The 20,084-nt window shown below is 25.2% G+C and overlaps 1 protein-coding gene across 1 annotated transcript in view; it reads left to right on the forward strand.

Moving 5' to 3' along the window:
* Positions 1 to 280: 280 nt before the first annotated feature.
* Positions 281 to 20,084, forward strand: part of LOC136972788 (spondin-1-like) — a 77,588-nt gene continuing 57,784 nt past the window's right edge. Inside the window, exon 1 of the mRNA XM_067267432.1 lies at positions 281 to 616. Within this exon, the coding sequence (XP_067123533.1) occupies positions 379 to 616 (238 nt within the window). The 5' untranslated portion in view covers positions 281 to 378. The remainder of the gene's footprint in view (positions 617 to 20,084) is intronic.

A 20,084-nucleotide genomic window follows, 5' to 3' on the forward strand; every position in this document is an offset into this window, starting at 1 on the left:
GTAACGAATCCTTTAAACAACGTGATTTTTTGTTTTAGATTTTAAATTGACGCAAATAAAAAATTTTTTTGGCACAAATTTTTTAGATAAATTTAATTTTAATATATTTCAAACACGTGTCAAGTTTAAGTATGTTAAATTATACAGAAAATTTGAATTATAACTAGGGTAGAGTATGTACACGGCATCGATATATCAATTAGAATGTGGGGTGAAAATAGGATGGTGGCAGTATATTGTCATTGGTTCTCTTCTACGAAACGAGCAAGCGAGCAAACAAACGTTGCTGCCAGTTATTTGGCTGCTCTGCTGACAGGGGAGTTGTCTGCAGCTTTCTCATCCCTAACAGCAACGACGCCACTCTGTGCTCTAACTGCCATGAGGTGTCTTGTTAAGTGTTGGTTGGTGCTGTCGTTAACGTGCTACCTTCTATCTCCGGTAAATACCGAAAATAATGGAGAACTGGCACACGTTACGGATACAGTTTTTGGAACCAAATGTCAACGTCGACCACCCGGTTTTCTTTCTCCCAAAACATCGGGGGATAATGGTTTTAAGATAAAAGTTGGTGTATCAGGTAGCGTAGATCGTTACGTTCCCGGTGAGATATATACAGGTATGTGGTATTTTATTAAATTCTAAAAAAATCTATATTTATGTGCTTTTTTTCTGGTTCTAAAAAACATACGCTCTCGCACGCTCTTTCCAAAAAATAAAAAATAAAAAACAATTTAATATAGGCTATCGTGTTTCGAGTATTATTAAATAATATATAAATAAAAACTTTTTCGGTGTTTAGAGTGGAGAGAAGGTTCATAAATCTAAAAAAAGAAAAAATTAAATCGAAAAAGTCGCATAAATGAACTGAAAGTAATACTTGTAACTGATCTTCTTTAAAGAAAATCAGTGACTTTTCTAGTAACTTTTTTTTAAGGTAATTACAAAGAATTGCAAATTCTAACAAATTTACAATCGTAAAATATAGAATTAAATGAGTGTTTTACACAAAAAATAGATTAAAAAGTTGAAAAATAAACCGATAAAGTTATTACTTTTCGAGTTAATTAGCATTTAAGTGAACATTAAAAAAATAAAAAAGACTAGCAATAAGATTACAAGAATGACTTTCTATCAGGTCAGTAAGTAATATACTAGTTCAATTAATAAGGCACGAAGAGGAAGAAGAAGGATGATCCGACGTAGTTCATACCGTGTCATGGGTCATTGACCAATTTCGATGGAACTGTTAATGCATTAAGTGGAAGATGGTAGAATACATGACAAGTGCTGATAGGCGCACATAAATATATAATTATTTTATGATTAAATAATAAATGATTTTGTAAAATGTTTACATCTTCCTTTATTTTTAAGTGTACTTTTTATATATTTAATTGTAAAACTTTAAAAAATTAATGCGAAGAATGTCTTGTTGTTGCTTAAAGATTAAGTTATACATATATTTTTTAAATGTGATTAATTTTATTACATTACACAGATTTTTTTTATTTTAAAAATTTTTATTATTTTTTAAGTATTAAGTTATTTTTATTTTTCAAAAATTATGATAAGAAAATAAATTTAAAATTTATTTATTTAACATATAATAATTAATTTATATACTTCATTACTTTAAAAATCAAGTTTAATGATTAGAATTAAGTTTTTAAAATATTTATAGATTTAGCTTCTGTATTTATATATTTAATTTATATATATATATAAATTAGATATTTAAAAAATACATTCATTTTACTATTTTAAAAATATATAAAAATACAAAAGTTTATATTTTATTCAATAACAATTTAATTTTTTTTTCAAAAAGTATCACATTAACATTGAGATGAATATCTAATAAATTATGTTAAATATTATATAATTATACAAAGATTCTTCTGTAATATTTTTAAAAAATCAAAAGAAATAACCCATCTAAAATAATTTTGTTATGTTTTTAAACAGATTGTGGACTGTAGACTTAACTTTCTTTTTATATTTATAATTAATCTTATGCAATGATGTAAAAATGATAAAATTTTTTGAAATTTTCATGTAAAATTTTATTTATTTTTTTTAGAATTTCATATTTATACAGTATATTTAATTTAGTTTGGAATTTTTGGATAGTAAAAGTATTAAAGTTTAAAAAAGTGTGTCAATAAATAAATAAAAAATGTTACTTTAAATTTTTATAAATTAATAATAATTAAATTTTATATTTTTAATGAAAACATTTCATAAATTTGATTTGTAGTTTTTAAGAAAGATCTGAAAAATTTAGAAATGACAAAATCATTTTTATGTCTTTCAATTCATTTATCATTATGAAATGAAATTTTTTAAATATGTCTAAAAATAGAATGTTTATCATTATCTACTGGATACAGAAAAATATTTTTTAAATTTCTCTTTATTCTTTTATGAAATAAATCTTTTATGTTTAATTGTTGTCTCGAAACTTCTAAAAAAATCGAGACAACAACTCCTCTTCCGTAATTTGATATAAACATATGCTGTTTATGTCTAAGCTATTCGTTATACTAGGTCAAAGGTCAAGTTTTAAATTACTGAGTCTGAGTCACAGGGCTCCTGTCTTGAGACTGTCGAACGAAATAGATCAAAAGGAAAGAATATAGAGAACATCTCTTCTAATCTGTACAAATATCGTCAATAAAAAAATTCATTGATGTTCAACTCCTTTCGAATTCTTTAAAGGAGTTGAATATCGAAATCAAGGAGGATCTATGCAGATTAGAAACCTCATTTCATTTGAATATCTCATCAGAAACTGTCCGTAAATAATGTCACATTTCACAGAGAATGGTAGCTCAGAATGTGAGACAATATAACAAGAGAGGAGAGGGGTTGATTTTGGAACGTCACATTTCATATTTATCATTAATAGGTATCATACACGCTTCTATAATGCAATATGCTTTTAATAAAACATGTTTTTTAAAAATTTAGTTTTTGTACTTAAATTTATGCAACACTAAAAGGTAGCAAAAAATAATTGTGTCAAATTTACTATGACTGGTAACGTAATCTGTTACTGCCAAAGTAAATTGGTACAATTTCTGTGACTATAATAGTGTGGAATTTACATCAACACATTCACTATTTAGTTACTACAAATGATTCACCAGTTCAGATTTTTACAAATCTGAAGTCAAACAAATGTTAAGATAGATAAAGTTATGAAATTGTAGTGATATAGGCTACTTAGAGCTTCCACATCCATCAGGAACAAGGCTGAAACCAAGCACAGTACTGTAGTTACAAGTTCAGCGGTTATTTACTATGTTAGACTCGTTAAAAATGTTTATTGAATATTTTGAAAAATTAAAAGTTCATTTTGAGAATATTATCAAAGAAAAAGGAAATATAGAGAAACGATACTCAATAACGTTTTCTAAATCTGTAGAGGAAACAACTTTTGAATTTGTTTGGAATGCACGGAAACGTAACTCGGACGATGTTGATGACGTAGACACGACAGAACAAAGCATTCCCATAGACACACGTGCCTTCAACATTCCCATTGTATCAATTGAAGAACACGTTCAAAATCCACGAGAGTGAAGTAACTTGCTAGCAATGATAAAATTTTGGTTAATGTAATGTAGTGTTCTATTTTTCGTAAAAGTATATATAATTAATTTTATGTTAATATCCATTATATAATCCACGCAATGTATTTTATGACGTAATAATGCAAAGGCTTTTTCGGAGGATGACAACCAATATGATGATTTCGTCGTAAGGTGACACGGGAGAAGAGGGTTAAAAATGTGAAATTTTAGAGAGACACCATTTATGGATGGCCTTCAAGGAGGAGGCGTGAAGATTACATACCTAATTAACCTCTTTTAAAGGAGATTTTGGATATTTAAATCTAACTTTAAAAGAGGACCCATGGGTTCTTGGTGAGAAGGTTCGAAATATGGGAATGAATAAACACGAGATGTCTTATGGATTTTCCTCCATAAATTCATGAGATACGAGGAATGAATATGGATGAAATATCTAATCGTATTGTAACTCATTTCACCTAGTTTGGATATTTCTTGAAATGATTAAATGTATATATAACGATTTAGAAACTAAACCACTACAGCAGACTTTATAGCACATAAATGCAGAAAACTATTGGCGTTCCAATTAAGACTATCAAACAGTACACCCAAGTCTGTCTTATATCCAAGTCTGTTTTAATCAGGAGACAAAGTTCAGTTGGCAAAAACATAGCGAATGAATTTCCGAATCCCAAAATGCGTAGCGAATAAAAATTTCTTTTGCCAGCTGAACTTGGTCGCCTGATTAAAACAGACATGGATATAAGACAAACTCGGGTTTACCGTTTGATAATCTTAATTGGAATACCAATAGATTTTCTGCATTTATATGATTAGATGCGTTTTCAGTTATTTCTTGTTATGAGCTGATTAGAAATGCTCAATCAAAGTTCACTGAAATATCCTATTTATCCTTAATAAATTAAAGAATCTCAACTGAACATTACAATATATATATAATTATAATACTCAAGAAACTTCAACTAAATTTGAATTTTATAAATTTTAGTTAAATTCTATGCAATTAATTTCTATGAAACTTGGATTATAAATTTCCTTAATTCCGATGATTTATTTCTCTCATTAAATTTTGATATCATTAATATCTTGCAATAAAGTATCTCGGTCCAACACCCAGTGGAGTTTATTATTATTAATTAATAAAGACATTTTTATTCCCCAAGGCAAAAAGTTCCCAAAAAACTTGAAAATCAAATTGCGCACTTGGTATTATGCCTAATCCTTTATCGAATACCGTCCAGCATTTAGCGTGAAAAATGTACTGTAATTATTACAGAACGTTTTTCTTGCTAGATATTAGGCAGTATCGATAAAGGATAATAATTAGACACGACCCCGAGGCAATAGATTTCTAACTGGCTAAATATCGAAATAAATTATTATTTCTTTATTAAAACTGTTTATTCGATCAAAGAAATATTGTTTACAAATTTTACACTGATGTTTTCGTAATTCTTACAATTATTGGCAAATTTTTAAGCCACTTTGTAAGACGTAGAAACTTTAAATTTACTTATTGTATCAAAATACTGAATACAGCGAGAAAATTCTACTGAATTTTTTGAAAATAATCAATTATTGGAAACAAAGAAACCTTTATCAAATCAAAGAAATACTTCACTACACTACAAAGAAGCCGTTATCAAATCAAAAGAAACCGTTATAAAATCAAACTTACATCACAAAAAAAGCAAATGGTGTACACGTTTGATTTGATAACTGTTTCTTAATTTCCATTGGTTTTAATACATAATTAGTAATTAATATCGCGGATTAAATAATTAAAATAACTTATCTTCCAGAGCATTTATTTTAACTCTTGGAATTAGAAAATGCATGCAAATCCCATATTGTATTTGTATATGAATTTTCCAAATTTCTAACTGATTCATTGATTACTCAATTGTTAAATATCTGCAGTGATTTGTGGACGCTTTTATTATTCTCGTTTGATGGAGATCCCAAGTCTTAAATTGATTTATAATCCCAAAAGCTTCTGGAAAGCTATCAATGTAATGATATATATATCAGATTCACTAATTGAATAAAAGTAAATAAACTTCCATAATTATCAATTTTCTTTTATAAGTAATAAAAAGTTTTATGTTTATCCTTAAAGGGATATTTAAAATCAGGAAGAAACACGTCATATTCGTCCTTCGACTTATGATAACATTTTCAGATTACTTCTTTAGACTAAAAATAGAGAAATTAAGCACTTATAAGTAGCTTATAAATCAAATAACCTTTAATGAAAATAACATCTTTAGTATCTTCTCTTGAAGGATTTATCCAAGCAATTCCTATAAGTAAGAAGCACTGAATGAAACACTGCACTTCAACGAATCTTTATAAAATAAAAAAAAACTGCACTACGTTCTAAAGAAACCGTTATAAAACCGAAAAAACACTAATGTAAACTGCAAAGAAACTTACCAAATCAAAGAAATACTGCCCTACAGTGCCCGAAATTGTTATAAAATCAAACTTGAACCACTAAAATACAAAAATCTGTTATAAAAATCACTCTCTAGAGAAATACATTAATTCCATAAATACATTTAACTCAATGTTCTTTATTAACGAACACAAAGTAAATTTTTAATATAAACAAATACAAAACGTAAAGTATTCATCTCAATAATCAACTAATTAACAATTATTTTTTGCTGTGTGTTGATAATTTTACGGGTATTCACTAAAGTAAGCCTTTAGTATAAACTAAACAATTTATTTAATTAGTAAAAATTAAAATTAAACTGCCAAATTTGAATTTGTAACTGTTAATTTTTAATCATTAACAGTTATAAATTTATCGTAAAGAATAATTAGAGATTGTTTTTGACTTTAACAATTTGAGTATTATTTTTTTCCTTTTCTGGATACTTTAAATTGTATTTGGGTTATTTTGTATATTCTTATTGTTCAATGAAATTATAACTATAGAGTCAAAATAACCCTCTATTCCTTTAATTATCCAAAAAATTTATTAATCAATCTGTATGAAGTGATGATTAAAATTATTTTGGATTTAAGGCATAAAATGTCATCTATATTTCTTTAAATTATAATAAATTGATTTCGAATTTATAATAGCTTATAAAATTCTACTTAGAAAGTAATTTTCGAAGAATTTTCACAAAATCTGAAAGCTCTTCAATGTCAAAGACACTATTTAGGATCTGTAAAGCTATTTTTCCTAAGAAGATTCTATAAAATTTGTAAAATCTGATGTTTCCGAGAGGAACAACTGGAGAGTTTTACAGATTATTTAAATAACAGCAGAGAGTTACTTAATATTTATTATTATGAATACTAAATAACATAAATTATGAAATTGTTTTGCATATTTTTCTTAATTATGAGTTCAAATTTATACTTCTTTCTGTACCCTATAATACCAGAAAATGGTACCTTGAAAGCAATGATTATATAACCATTAATGTTGTTATAAATCATAAGCTGTAATTTTTAAATACTTGGCTCTTCTCTTCTAAATTTACATGTATTTTTCATTTTGGAGACAGATTTTAGAAAAAAATCTGTTTAGGTATTTTTTCTTTCTAAATTTATTTTTAAATTTGAAAGAACACCACCTGGTTCTACATCATTGGAATTGAATTTTACCAGTGACTCCTTGTTGTTAACATATTTTTTTTTTAAATTTAGTTTTTGAGTTTTTTAGAAAATTATCTTTAAATTTAGAAAGTTTTTTTGTTTTTTTTTTGAATAATTAAATTGTTTCGCATTTTATTTCCTGAAAAATTAATTAATAAATGTACCGAAGTGGTTAACTATTTGTAATTTTGTAAAACTAAAAAAATCATATTATAAAAAATACATTTATGTAGGAAATAAGTGTAAAAATTTATGTAAAAAAATCTAAAAAATTACGATATAATTTATTTGATTTTTATGGAAATTGCTCTCTTGTATTTATTTATGACTCTTTATGGTTTTTTAGAGGAACGTATTCGAAAAATTTTCCATAAATATCAAGCTTTATCACGCCGAATTTAAACACAATATCTTCCGAAAATATCTTCTTACAATATAAATAAATTTTTGGATTATATTTCTCTTATGGGAATCTTTCATATTTTTTATAATTCTAAAACATTCCTTAAATGACTCAAAAAAATTATGTTTAAGCTAATTTCTTTCTTCTACATAATTTAAAATTCACGAAATTCCGAAAGGGCAATTTAAAAAGTAGTTGTGTGTAATTTTAAAAATTACATTAAAGCTAATTTCTTTACTGTTAAATCTCGTTTTATGGATATAACACATTGTTTTTTGAAAATTTTCTTTTTAATTTTTAAATTTACTTTAGAAAATCTAATGAAATTCCAAATAAATAAATAAAAATTTTGTAATTTGCTCTTCAATTTCTGCTGATTTTTTAAATTTAAATTTTCAAAAAATGCAGTTTTTTCATGAAATATATCAAATATGAGTTTTATGAGCATAAGTATGCTACATTCTGATGGATTATTCCATATTTTTTCAAAGCGCCTGAAATGGAATCTATTTCATACGATTTTGTAGGTTATTTTTATCATAAAAAGTGATGGAAGTAAAAAATATTCGTGAGATCATAAAGAATGAATAAAACACAAATTACTGCGAGTTTTTTTTTAAAGAATATTTATTAATAGTCGAATATTCTAAGTACTCAGAGAATACTGAGCATAATTTACGATTCTTAGTCTACTTTAAAAGCATTTTAACTTACAATTTTTTATCTATATATTTTAGTCTACGAAACTTTAGAGATTTTTTTATTGATGTCTGGTTCAAGGTCAAAGTGCTTAATCATCAATAAGATAAGCTACACTCGAATGGTTAAATAGTGTTTTTATAAGATTAAAGCACCAAATATTTTTTGCTATAATTATAATAATTATCTATTACAATTTTTTCTTTATAATTAACCAGTAATTAGCGTGTTAATCAAGTAATTAAAGTTTTTTTTTAAATCTAGAAATTATGTAAAAAAATTATTACAACACTACACCATAAGTTTTTTTGAATATTCATGAAATAAATAGCGACTTAGAATTTACAGAAAAACTATTTAACTAAAAAAAATCACTTTACTGCCCGCTCTTACTTCAAAAAACCTTGACCTTGAATAACCTTTAACCCCAGGCACGAATCTAAAAAACTAAACTTCACATTCTTGCTTCGAGAATTTAAACTTTTTAGAAAGAAAATTAACGAAATTTAAAAAAAAAAAATAAATAAAACTTTTTCTATAACGCTTCGGGTATTTTTCCTTGTCAGGTGGTTTTGATTGTTAATCTAAAAATATACCATTGTGATTTATCAATTAATCTTTCACACGGATAAAAATTTAATTCTTAATATTTTTCCATCTAAAAACATTAAAACATTTTTAGTTTTTATCATCTTTGATTTTTTAAAATGTTTTTTATAAAGGTTTTATCGTTTTTTTAATTATATTATCTAAACAATTACTTTAAATGTCATTAATATATATCGTTAATTGTAATGATTTAGATATTATAAATAGTTTTAGATGCTATATGATAGATGTAAATATCTTTGGAGTGCATAAATATCTAATAAATCTGAATTAAATTACGAGATATTTTCAATCATATACAGTAATCATTTGAGTTTCATGTTCTTTCATATTTTCTTTGGAACAATTTAATTAATCCACTAATTATATTTAAAAAAATCAATTTATAATACGTTGCTTGCATCTTCATTCGGATTTCTTTGGTGTGATTAATAAATTAGTTTAGATTTTTTAGATATTTTCGAAGATATAATAGTCGTTATGTTTGATTTTATATATATTTTTTGAAACTTTACTAATTACACCATCTAAAAAAATCACTTCCTGATATTATACTTATGCTTTATTATCTTTATCTAAGAAATCTGAATTAAATTACAGTTTTTATAGATTTAGCGATATAACAGTTTTATGTATTTGCTCTTTCAGATTTTTTAAAACTTTTATTATTTAACTAATTATATGAGATAAAAAATCACGTTATAATACGACACTTACATTTTATTAATTTTATCTTTAAAAAAAATCTGAATTAATTTCGATTTTTTAAGATATTTTCAAAGATATTAATCTACATGTAAATCTCCTTGATTACATTTTAATTAGTTGCTTCAGTAATTATAATTCAGTTGCATTTAAATCGATTTATTTACGAATATTTAATTTACTGTAATATTATATAACAGTGTAATTTAGAACTAATTAATAACTCGTTTTAATTTTAATATTTATTTTAACAATTTAATCATTTCATTTTAATCACTGTTATTCTAATCATCTAGATTATCAATTAGTTTTCAAAATTAAAATATTTAACGTAATTGATGGTATAAATTGATGTTAATCTTGAGATTTGCATTTTTCTTTACGCGAGTAATGTTTTTAAATATTAAAAATTTCATCCGTGCTACGTCAATTTTTATGTTTTTAATTATTTAAAGAGTGATAATTAAAAAACCAGCAAAAAATTTAAAATTGTGTGAAGTGTCATCTGTTAATGAAATTTTATTAAAGAAAACGTTATATATTATTAATTATTATAAAATGACAAAAAGCTTAATTTTGAAAATAGAGGATGTGTTTTATAAAAAGTTGCAAATGCTAATAAAGTGTATGTCATGTGTATTAGTCTAACTCCACTAATACACATGACTCATCTCTATTTTCTCACCCTCTTGACCATTAACCACCAAAATTTAATAGCATTAAAGTCTCTAATATATAAATTTCCCTGAAATTTTCGACAGAAAGTACAGGAACTGTTAAGCTTCAAACTGGTGAACTAAATAGTGTCACACACATGACACACACTAACTCACATCCATACATACAGGAAAAATCTCCCACGTTTTTGCATTTCTTGACATTTCAAGATCTTCTGAGTCCAAAAAATGTAAAAATCTTGGGGAGGAAATCATTTTTTAACCGATCGCCATACGTTTCCTCTCTCATATATAACATCCCGGTATATAAAAATAGAGGACGAAATGAAAATTTAAAAATCTGTAATACACCATGCAAGTTTGAAGAAAAACGTCTATAACATATCTTATATAAGATTAAAAACATAACATTGTATCCAAAAGCTACAAACTTTAAATACAACATCTAAAAGGTAAATATAAAAAAAATCTATAAAATCTAGAAACATCTATAACACTAACTGAACATCTACATAACATACAAAAAAAGGTCCTGAGTGTTGATAAAATTTTAATGAAGTATTAACATCTCTAAACATGAAAAAAATGTATAGATTTTTCTTAAAAAATTCATAAATTTGTATGAAAATGATATCTGCATTTTCTAAAGAATGATATCAATCAATTGTTGGTGTGAATAGAAAGCAGTTATTTGCATAATATTAATTTTGTTAAAATTTAATCTAAATTTATGTAATTTTAAAAAAAACCTATCAAATAATTTTGTATATTTTTTAAAAATTTATTCATAAATTAAAGAGACAAACAGAAAGAAAGATGGTTTCTTTTGGTCGAAAGAATCTAAAAAAAATTTGTAATTACATAAACATTATCTTTTACTGTATCATTATTTAAATATTAATTTTTAATTAAAAAAATTTAAAAACTTCCAAAAATTATTTTATCTCATCAAAAGATTGATTTCATCTTAATGTCAGTTTGATCATTAATATTAGAAACTTATTTAATTACACATTTAATGATACAGAATGGATGATGATGATTAATGAATGTCAAGTAAATTTTTTTGAATAATTTGTAAGGCTTTTTTGTTATTTGAGATTTCTTAAAGCTTTTTTTTTTTGATAATAAGAATTGAATTATCAAACTCATTTGAATGTAATATTTTTGTATCACGAGTTTAATATTTAAAATATATTTTTTGGATATCAATTTTTTGCTTCCAAAAACACGAAGATTTTGCATTTGTAGACTATGAGAAGACAGTACCAGTATCACCGACAGTAAAATACCGTACGATAAACAGATAGATTGCTAGGATTAAGATATAAAATTTCAATTTATTTTAGACTTTTCGATTCCAGAAAATCAGTTTTGAATTTGTGAGGATGCGAGAAGACTGTATCGACTACAGCCTTTTAGAAATGATCTATTTTTGTTTTATTTTCCAAAAATTTCCGGACAGACAAATGAACAAGACGAGATCCAAAAAGTTTTCTTAATTACAATGAAAATTATATGATTTATAAATGCAAAATGTGAAAAACAACGATAATTTAATTGAAATTTACGATAAGGAATCAAAATATCAGATTCAAATATTAAAGTTTAATCGATTCCTAAGTATATAAATATATTAAATAACTTTTCCATTATGACGTTGTTAAAGTCGCCACTCCAATAAAACTACATTAAACAAAATGATAGAGAAAATGTGATTTTAATGTTAATGCTCACGTGCTGCTTTCAAATGATAATACCTTCGATATAGAATGAATTAAATAATAGTTTTCTGAAGTACCATCAAACTGTTTACAATTTGAATAGTGTTTCATGCTCTATTACATTTTAAATGTGTTATAAGCTTACATAATTTTATACTGTAGAAATTTTTAAATAAATTTATATGAAGAGAAAAATATGAACTACTGTATGTGTATATTTCCATATATTTTTGTACGTGCCATTATTTTTACGCTTTCTATATTTCCCATCATCATTCTATAGGCTCTTTATTATTCGTTTCTTTTATGTATTCAATAACACTAGTTATTTCCTAAGCTCCGATTATATCGATAATTACTTATTCTATTCCTTCATTTTCCTTCCGCGTTTTTCACATCCTACGCTTCCTTCGTTTTTTGTACTTACACAATCGTTTCCTTTTTATATTTCCCATCCACATGTTTATTTTCTATGCTTTCGGACAATACTACTCATTTCCTATGCTCTCTATCGATGTCATTTTTTCTTTATCAGTGCTATTTATTTCCTATGATCCTATCAATATATTGCTCACGCCACAGTAACACTCACTCTGTATTCCTCGTCAACACTATCCATTGCCTGCATTCCATCAACACCATCTATTCCCCGCATTCCCCGGTAACATCATTTATTTCCTGCATTCCTCATTAACACCATCTATTCCCTACACTCCCCGTCTATACTACCCAATTCGTGCTTCCCTATCAATAGTACTCATTCTCTAGCTTTCCATGAATGTTATGAATTCGGACATTCATGAATTGTTACCATGAACATCCTAATGCAGTTCATCCTATTAATTACCCTATAATTTTCCTTATGCAATTACAATATTTAGATATTTACAAATAAACACAAATGTATATTAAAAAAATTACTGATAAAATTCCTAGGAATAAAACAAATCTATTGACGGATAAATCAAATAAAAGGAGATAGAAATTGCAATAAAAGTAACTAAAATGTATTTATTTGAAATAAAGATGATTAAAATATATTTTTTAAAATATGAATAAAAAAATTAAAGATAAATATTTTCGTCAATTTAAAAATTAATTAAAATGTCAAATAAACGTGGCGTAATTTTTATTATGAATTTGTATTGTTATATTTATAAAGAAATTCAAAATGCCTTGGAGTTTAATTAATTGATAATTTAATTATGGTTTCATTAAAATTATAATTTAAGATTTTAAAAAAGTTTATTGTTTAAATATTCTTAAATTCCTTAAATTAAACGACTCGTAGATATAAATTATCTTTGATTAAAATACTTATTTATGTAAATAAAATGAAATATCTGTCCGCCTGTCTGTTCTCTATACACTTCTAAATCCTTTGACAGATCTGCACCAAATTTTTCATAGAAACTCTTCTATAGGCTACCATGAAACCCGGACATCCCATTCGCCTCCTGATTTCATCCCCTCGACACTACACGATAAACGTAACAATGGTAGGCTAAAATAGTCAAACTGTTAATACGATTTTCATTCTACTGTTTGTCCTTATTACTTTTCGCACGGGCATATCTGTTAATTAGTATAATTAGTTAATTAGATATAAAGGGATGAAGTATGCGAATTAGTGAATTAAATTGTTAGATAATAATTTTAGATTTCATTAAAAAAGTGAAATATACAACGTAGTAAATATATCGTAATCCAAAAATAAAATATAATTGGACAAAAGATGTATTTGTGATAAGGCTTGATATGGCTTTGTATGAAACTCTTAGGATATAGAATTGATTAAAATACTCTTGATAGATATTGTAAAAATTTATATAGAACAAAGTATAGCTATATATAACAGGATATGGAAAGTATGTACAAAGATAAACATTTTCCTATGTATAAACAAGTTAAAGAATGTTGTTTATCTGAAAATTATTTGTCAGATACTCGAATAAAAATTTAACGTGTTTTACTGTAGTACAATTAAGATTGAATTATAACTCTCTCTATACATAAATGCTACAAATTAATTGTTCATATTGTGATAAATCAACACCTGAAACATGAAATCATATCTTTGATGAATGCTCATTACATAACTGTTACAGAAATAAATTTTTAGTTAACTTAGAATAAGATGAAATATTTAAGTTTATTGAAATATATACGGGTACAGCAATGAAAATGTTCATAATTATGAAATCAATGTTATCAAACTAAGAAGCTTTGTATTATGCTTTCTCTTGTGTACAATACATGGATCCGAACCTTTTACAATGAAGACTTAGTGTTTGATTGGTATAATATAGTGAATATAATGTAGCTGAAAGGGAATGCAAGGAGTAACTAGTGTTAATATGGGATATAGAGATAAATAGCATTGATATGGAATAAAGTGGCTTAAAAGGCAAGGTATAAAGGGAATTGCCGCTGTTGATAGGAAGTGAATAGTCAGTTAGATAACAATGTACACTGCGTAAAGTATAAAATTTGCAAATGAATAAATTTAAATTGCATAATTCCATTAAATTTAGACAAGGTTTATAACAAGCATTTTTAATTATTTGAATTTTATAATATTTACTTTACTTTAGAATGTTTATATATTTTATAAATCATATATTGTATTTAAATTTTATTTTTTAGAATGGGATTTCTGATTTTTGGATCATTTGATTAAAAAAAAAAGATATAAAAATGTTTCTTTGGAGCAGATTTATGATTTCTATTTAAATTTTCTTCTACATTTTATTCCAAAAAATGTATTTTACTCTATTTTTCATAATTTTTTCGACAAATTTTTCTTTAATATTTTTAAAATAGCTTTTTAAAAAACTATAGAAAATCTTTACATTTTATTTACAAATTAAAAAATATACGTTTCTTCTAATTTTTTTAAAAAGACATCTTTCCTAAATTTTAATATAAAAAATTAAAAGATTCTTTGAAGAAAGCATTATTTTTCTTCTAAATTTTATTCTGAAAAATTCTGGAAAATGTTCCCTTTTTAAATTTTAAGAAAAATTATTGCTTTTTAAAAAGAAACAAATTTTCTTTGAATTTTTAAAATCAAAATTTAGAGAAAAAAGTAGAAAATTTATTCTGAATCCAAAAATTCTAAAGGACGTCTTTCAACTCTTTGTTTGGAATTTATACCAACATTTATCGAAAAATGCACAGAAAATTCATTTTAAATAAACCGAAAATCAAAAACAAAAATTTATAGAAACTTCTTTAAATTATTTTCTGATAAATAAAACACTTACTGCACTTTAAAGAAAAATAAAATCGTGCTTAAGAGAATCCTCTTAAATGACGAGATAACATAGAAAATTCAAGAAACAACACTCGCCATTTAATTCCAATAAGAGTTTTGGTGAAATTAATCATCATTAATTCCGAAAAAAAAGACTTTTTTATTCCTTCTTTCCATTTTAACTTTTCATCGCATAAACCTCTGCATTAGTAATTTGCTAATCCTTAATTACGAACGCATTTAAATTCAAACGTTGAGAAGATGATGGCTTCTAAAAAACGTTTTCTTGCGCTACTGTAATTATTTTTTAATACGCGCCAACCAATTAGGAATAGAATTAAAACTCCAAAAAGAAAAAGGAAGGAGAAAATAACAAATTCGTTCGGTTTTCCTGAAAGACCAATTGAAGTTTTCAAACTTTATTCTTGCTTTATAAATTGGCCAAATGCTTCGATTTTGTAAAATATCTGTTTTTAGAATAGTTAAAAATGAATTTTTTAGAAGTTAATTTACTTATTTTCTAGTGTTTTTAGATAGATCTAAAAACACTATAGAAATATTCATTTTAGATCCAATATAAGACTATGCGTTTAGACTTATTCTAAAAAATATATTCTAAAATATTTATTGTAGCTTCATTCATTTAAATTCATATTAAAAATAAGAAATATATCGTGTTTTTAGACTAAACATACTGGTATATTTAAACAAACACGTAAAAACATAAGCACGTATTTTAAAATGCATTTAACGCTATATTCTAACATGAGTGAATGAATAAATGACTATTTTATTCGTTTATTAAAGTCTGTCGAAGTGTCTGTTCGTAATAATTTGACATAAATTATTAATTAAAAATTTATACAATTTTTTTATTATATTCAAGTTACAACGTACTTTTTTAAAATTTTTAGTATAGTTTTGAAATTTATTATTTAAAACTATAAATACAATGAATTTCTTTAGTAAAATTCATAAAAATTAAATTTAATGTTTTTTTAGTCCTATAATTTCTTCGAAGAAACTTGTATATTCGTTTGTAAAGGTGTACAGTGACATTTTTTAGAATTATATTAATTATAAATATTTTTAGATGTAGTAAACTGGTAAATTGAATAGCATACTTTATGTTCTATAATTTGAGAAACTTGACATTTTCTAAAAATTTTTTGATTCCATTACCATTGTTAATGAAATTATTGTAACGAGTAAATGTATTGCAAAAGTATTTCTCGTGAGGATACAGCTGAATAACATCTTGAAATTTCAAAAAGTCCGTTGAAAGTATGAAAACATTAATGGAAAAATGGAAAATAATCATTTTTCTTTCACTTGTCTTTCGAAAAATTGTGAATTTATGTTAAATTTTCTAAAACAATCAATCAAATTATGAAGGCAACTTAAAGTATGTATTGAAACAAAAGTTAATACAATTAAAATCGAAAAATAATCAATAACTGAATGTAAAACATTGAAAAATAGTTTATTTCAATACAACATTCTAAAATTGACATACTTTTATGTATCAAAATTTTGTTTTTTGTTGCCGAAGATTGTATTAATACAGGTTAATGTAGTGTAAGAACACGATTTCCATTGCGCAGAAGTTATAAAAGCTGAATTCTAAGCTTCTAATAAACTTTATAAAGTTTTTTTAAAGAAAGTTGTTAAATTAATGCGTTATGGATTAACTTCTCATAATATCGAGAGAGATTAAGGCGATAAACGTGTTAATTTTAAGCCAGGATTAGTAAAGTCTTGTTAATTGCAAAGTTAATCCTAGTGAAATCGATAAATTTAAATTTATAGTTTTGGATCAATAATTCATTTTCTGAACCTTCAATAACGGAAATTTTACAAAAAAAACCCCTAAAATTAATTCCTAAAAAATAATTTAGTTTGAATACAACTAAATATTCAATATAGACTGATAAAATGTATTACACGTTACATCAAAAAAGCTAAGATTTATTTTATGGTATCTAAAATCCTTTAAAGATATATTTTTTTTATGATAAAATAAATTGTTTCTTCTTCAAAAATACTTATTCAGTAAAAACATGTGTATTTTGGAAATAGCATACTTATTTTTAATATATTTAAATTCTAAAAACACTATTTTAAATATCCGAAAATTCTAAAAAAGTATACATTTAAATACATATTTTTGAAGCAAGCATATGATTCATATGGAGTTTGTATTTTTAGAATCACACATTCAAGTATATACTTTTATAACCATAAATTTATTTTGATATACTTTTTTTAAAAAATATTTATTTGATTACGTGGTTTTAAAACCACATATTCATTTGGATGCGTATCTTTGGAACCGCGTGTTAATTTTTATATACAGAGAATACGGGAATAGGAGATTGTTGCCAAGAATTTTCTAAAATTATGTTTAAAATTTTAAATATTACGCCAAATATTTATTTGTGTACGTACTTTAAAGGAAGGAAGTAATAAATTAGGTGAAGCTGTTTTAAAAGTTTTATTAAACAAAAAGCATTCGATAACAGCGAACGGCGTTTTTTATTTCTCGGTGCACTTTCATTGAACGTTCAACATTAAGATCTCTGTCCATTACTTTTAGCTAAAGAGATTCACGTACTTGAAACATTTCATCAAGTCCTTTTAAAGCGAATTTCTTCGTTGCTTTCGTAGTTTCATCATCTCTAATGCTATCATCCCGAGCTTCGTGCACTCGTTTTACATCCAGATAAATACGTCCTTCGTCTGTAAGGCGAATGGAAATCATGGGACTGGAGCAATTCTTGAACATCTTCCTTATCTACTTTAGTTAATCAAAGATTTAACACGAATTACTTACTTTCTTCCACGGCATCGTTAATTTCAGAATCTAATCGCTGGAAATCATTTGCTCATTAAAGAATAAGTTTTTGCCGAACAGCTCTCATGTTAGTTACTGTAACTTTTCTTTACACTTAATCAATGTTTTCAAGAGCATCTTTTTTATGCTAAGGTTTTCCCAAAGTTCTATCAAGAATCTTCTCCTGTTGATTTTTCAATTGCCTGTCTTGCATAATACTTTCTAAATGTTAAAATAATTTCCGCGGCCCAAAAACTGGAGTAATGAAGTCGTGTTGGACGGTATAAAATGACTTTTGATATAAATTGTTAACTTCTGTTAGGCATTAAAATTCGCAAAATTAAGATTTGTGTCGCAGAAATCGCGAAGAATCACTGAATAACTATTCAGGAACTCTCCATAAATCTCAACGTATGGCAAATAAGCATTGTTGAAACCCTTCATCGTCTTAAAGTGGTCGCAAAAAAACGATTTTTTTTCGGTTCCGCACGCATTAACTGAAAGAAAATCAAATTGGATTGAATATCAAAATGTATCGCATTGTGAACCATTAAAAACAATTATCCAACTTTTCACATTTTCAGCTAAAAAACTAAAAGAAAACTCATTTGGCAGCAAAGATCGCAATCACTCGAATAATCGGGATTTTAGTAGCAAATAACTCGAGAACCGCGCTAATCGAAATCGCAATAACCGGAATTTCCCTGTATACTTTTAGAGCCGAATATTCATTTGAATATATATTTTCTTACGTGTAAAAGTATTTTTAAGCGATGGAGTTACAATTACCAGACAGAGAGGTAAAATTACTTTTTGTCACGTGAGAATCTCCAGCGCTCTTGTAAAAAGTAAATAAAACATTTCTTAGAATTTCAATGAGATATTACCGAAACTTGCTCTATTCTTTATTATTAATTTTAACTTTAATATCGACTTTTTGGAAGTTTTTAATTTCGCTTCTTTTTTAATATAAAATGCATTTTTAGATATTGACTTCTTTTTTAGAAAAATACACATTTTATATTACTTTAAAATACTTTAAAGTCTCAATATATTACGATAAAGTTACAATAAATAAAAAAATTCGACATCAAAAAATTTAATTTTAGACGTTGCTTAATTATATAAACAGTTCGACCGTATGTCTATCTGTAGAGCAATTATTAAAAATTTGTATTTTCCAATAAAATTTTAAACTTTAGAATTTTAGAAAAATTATAAAATCTCGTACTAAATTTATATCTAATTTTTAACGGTCGTTATAAATTAATTAATATAATATATTATAATTAATTTGGAAAATTGATAAATCGAAGTTTTAGAATTACATGTTTATCTCGAATATCTACTTTCGGAAGAATAAGCTTTTTGGAAATTTTATTTAAAAAAATTTCAAAGTAAAGTCCGTTCCTTTTGCTTTTACAAATCAACCATACAATTTTGCTATTTTTTGATATAATAACGGCAAAATAGTAAATAAGAAAACATGATTTTTTCGTGGTTTACTGGACTTCGCCGTTCAGTGGATTTGATGCTTTAGAAAACAAAAATCATCTTATTTATATGAAAATTTCAAAAGAATTCCATTATTTTTCTTTTCTTTCAGTGCGTTTTTAAGAAATTTAATTAATAAAACGACCAATTTTAAAATGTATTTACATTTTTTAGAAATTTTCCAGATTTATAAAAAGTGAAATTAGTCCAACATTTAATAATTTAATTTATAAAAACGCTTCTAAAAGTATTTAAACTCATAAATCAATTAAATAATTATTTTTTTCTTAAAACTAAAATATTCCAAAAAATTGAATTTATTTTAGTTTTTTTTAATGTAAAAAATCATTTTAAACTCTAATAGAAATTTATTAAGTTTTTTTAAAATAAATTTCTATTTTTTAACATAAATAATTTAACAGTTTCAACTTTATGATTTTATAAGTTTTATGTAATGTTATCGATAA

This window comes from Centruroides vittatus, unplaced genomic scaffold (assembly GCF_030686945.1).
Source record: "Centruroides vittatus isolate TY-2023 unplaced genomic scaffold, ASM3068694v2 contig_301, whole genome shotgun sequence".
In the NCBI taxonomy this organism is placed as follows: Eukaryota; Metazoa; Arthropoda; class Arachnida; order Scorpiones; family Buthidae; genus Centruroides; species Centruroides vittatus.